Genomic DNA, 2,500 nt, shown 5'->3' on the forward strand with positions numbered 1-2,500 from the left:
GAAAATTAGTATTTTTTGGGGTGAAGTACTCCTTTAAGCTCAACTGTGCCAGTGGTATGGTCTCAGCTCCCACCGGGGTCAACCCTGCTAAAAACATCAGTACTCATGGGACTTTTCCAACCACATGGTCTACAGTATGTTACATTTACATACACCAAGGCATCATATATGACATGTTTTCTTATTATTCAGTCACTGAAAAATGTAATATACATACAGTATGTGATTTGTATTTTCTCTAGTAAATACCGGTCCATATCTATCTGTTAGATATGAATTAAATTCATCAATAAACGGATGAAACTCCTTATTAGAATTCATATTTGGGTTTATTTCAGAGAAGAGATCTTATAAGCGTCGGAAATGCTTAGAGCGAGGTTCCAGATATATTCTTCTGAATTTTAAACAGAGATACAGAGTTTATACACATAGCGTGGGTTTACGCCTTCCATCATCACGTCAGCCCTGGCTCCATCTTGTTTTGTGTCCTTGGCAACCAGGGTTGTTGTGACATTTATGCACAATGTTTATAACAAAACCGTGTGGCAGACTATCTTGAGGGGAAGAAATACATTAAACAGTCTAACACAGTGGTGGTATAAGGAAGTTCTCAGCACAGAGTTCAGACCCATGGCTGCTAAAAGGACAAGCGAAATCATAACAAATAGTCAAAAACTAAAACAATAGCTCTCAGGCAGGAGACATGTTGGCTCCTAGAGGCACAGGCACTTTTAACCATATCGACACATATCAATAACTTGATGTGAGTGAATGAGGCCATGATGACATTACAAAATTATTCATAAATCTTATTAAATTCCATAGCCATCAATATGAAAAAGTAGATAAAAGATGCTTGTAAAACATAGTACAGTACATATACCTTAATCGGCTTTTTGACAAAATGAACTGTTTTCCACACTGGACCCTCAATATTGCAGTGATGCTGGATAAGAGAACTGAGGAGATATTTCTTTATTATTTATAATTGATAGTAGACTACTGGAGGTGGACACCGTGGAGAAGTACCCTGTACACAGTATGTCTCTACTGTATGTTCTCTTCCCCTGTCAGAGTAGGAAACATGCCAACAAGGTGCGGCTCTTCTACATGCTTCATCCTGAAGATGGAGGCCCACCATCCAAGAGACTACGACCTGACAATTCTGTAAGTGGTGTGTGTGAGCGTGCGTGTATGTGTGAAGTAAAGTTTGAAATGCCACTGTGTAGGTAGGTGTGTGTGTGTCTAATAAAGAGGGTCAGGAGCTCTCAGGGATTATCCCGGTGGCCACTAAGCACCACTGTTCAAGCTGCAGGGGGACAGTTTTAAAGGCCAACAGCACTGGGTCTGTCATGGAAGAAGACAGTCAGGTAGAAAGTAGGTCAAAAAAGTATGTGTGCCTTTCTGTGTGCACGCGCGCGCGCGTGTGTGTGTGTGTGTGTGTGAGTGTGTTTGCCTGGTGTGGGATGCATTGCACATATGTGCTGTCTCCCTATAATTCTCAGGGAAAACAAATAGTTGCTGAGCCAGATTTACATGAAGGAGAACGAAACATACACTCATGAGAGTTCAGGATTTTTGCAGTGTAGCTCACACACACACACACGCACACACACGCGCACGCACGCACGCACGCACGCACGCACGCACGCACGCACGCACGCACGCACGCACGCACGCACGCACGCACGCACGCACGCACGCACACACACACACACACACACACACACACACACACAGAAGAAGACACCTGTCCCCAGGGACATGGTGCAAAAAACGGCCTCATTTCCATTCTTATCCCTTATGTAAATGCAAATGGTGTAGGATTTACACTGAATAAATCATTCTCAAATAAGCGGTAATGGTGACGATTGGTGCTGCATTTGCCAGTCAGTCTGTGTGTGAAATAACAAACAGATTCCTGCTAGGTTAAGTGCGTCGCACTGATTCTTATGCATGACCAAATGCACCAACTGTAAGGTGTGAATATGCATAAATGTCCTCCTCCATCCTTCAACCACTTGAAGACCTGAGGCCGATTTTAAAAATGCCATGTAAATCCGAACAGTTTTCTGAAAAACGTATGTTTCTATGTCAGTGGTTCTCAAACCTTTTGATGTCAAGGACCCCCAAAATGATATGTATTTGGCCGCTGACCCCCATATCAAAATATTTTGTTCCAGGGGCCCCCAGAAGGAAAGATTTGAGTTACAAATGTCATTAAAAAAAATATATATATATTCAAAGATTTGCAAAAATGTTCACGATTTTTGAATACCCGAAGTATGAAATGACACAGATACCGGTTTTAATGGGTTAAGGGCAGGCCTATGTTATACTATGTCGTACAACAGTGTCATCCAAAAAAAGGGAAAACAGTGACAAGCTCACAATTCATCACACCGCAACACGGCTGCGAGCTTGTAGATCTGCTATTTTCGCAATTATCTATTTATTTCACCTATAATAGCATGCCCAAAATAGGTATGCCAAGTTGCCA

General features: G+C 42.0%; 1 protein-coding gene across 1 annotated transcript in view; it reads left to right on the top strand.

Moving 5' to 3' along the window:
* Positions 1-2,500, top strand: part of LOC311062308 (zinc finger matrin-type protein 4-like) — a gene marked incomplete at both ends in the record, with an annotated part of 6,405 nt that overhangs the window by 673 nt on the left and 3,232 nt on the right. Inside the window, one exon of the mRNA XM_084081231.1 lies at positions 1,075-1,167. Coding sequence (XP_083937357.1) covers positions 1,075-1,167 — 93 coding nt within the window. The remainder of the gene's footprint in view (positions 1-1,074; positions 1,168-2,500) is intronic.

The sequence above is a fragment of the Gymnoscopelus microlampas genome, assembly GCF_963454915.1.
Source record: "Gymnoscopelus microlampas genome assembly, chromosome: 2".
NCBI classification, from domain to species: Eukaryota; Metazoa; Chordata; class Actinopteri; order Myctophiformes; family Myctophidae; genus Gymnoscopelus; species Gymnoscopelus microlampas.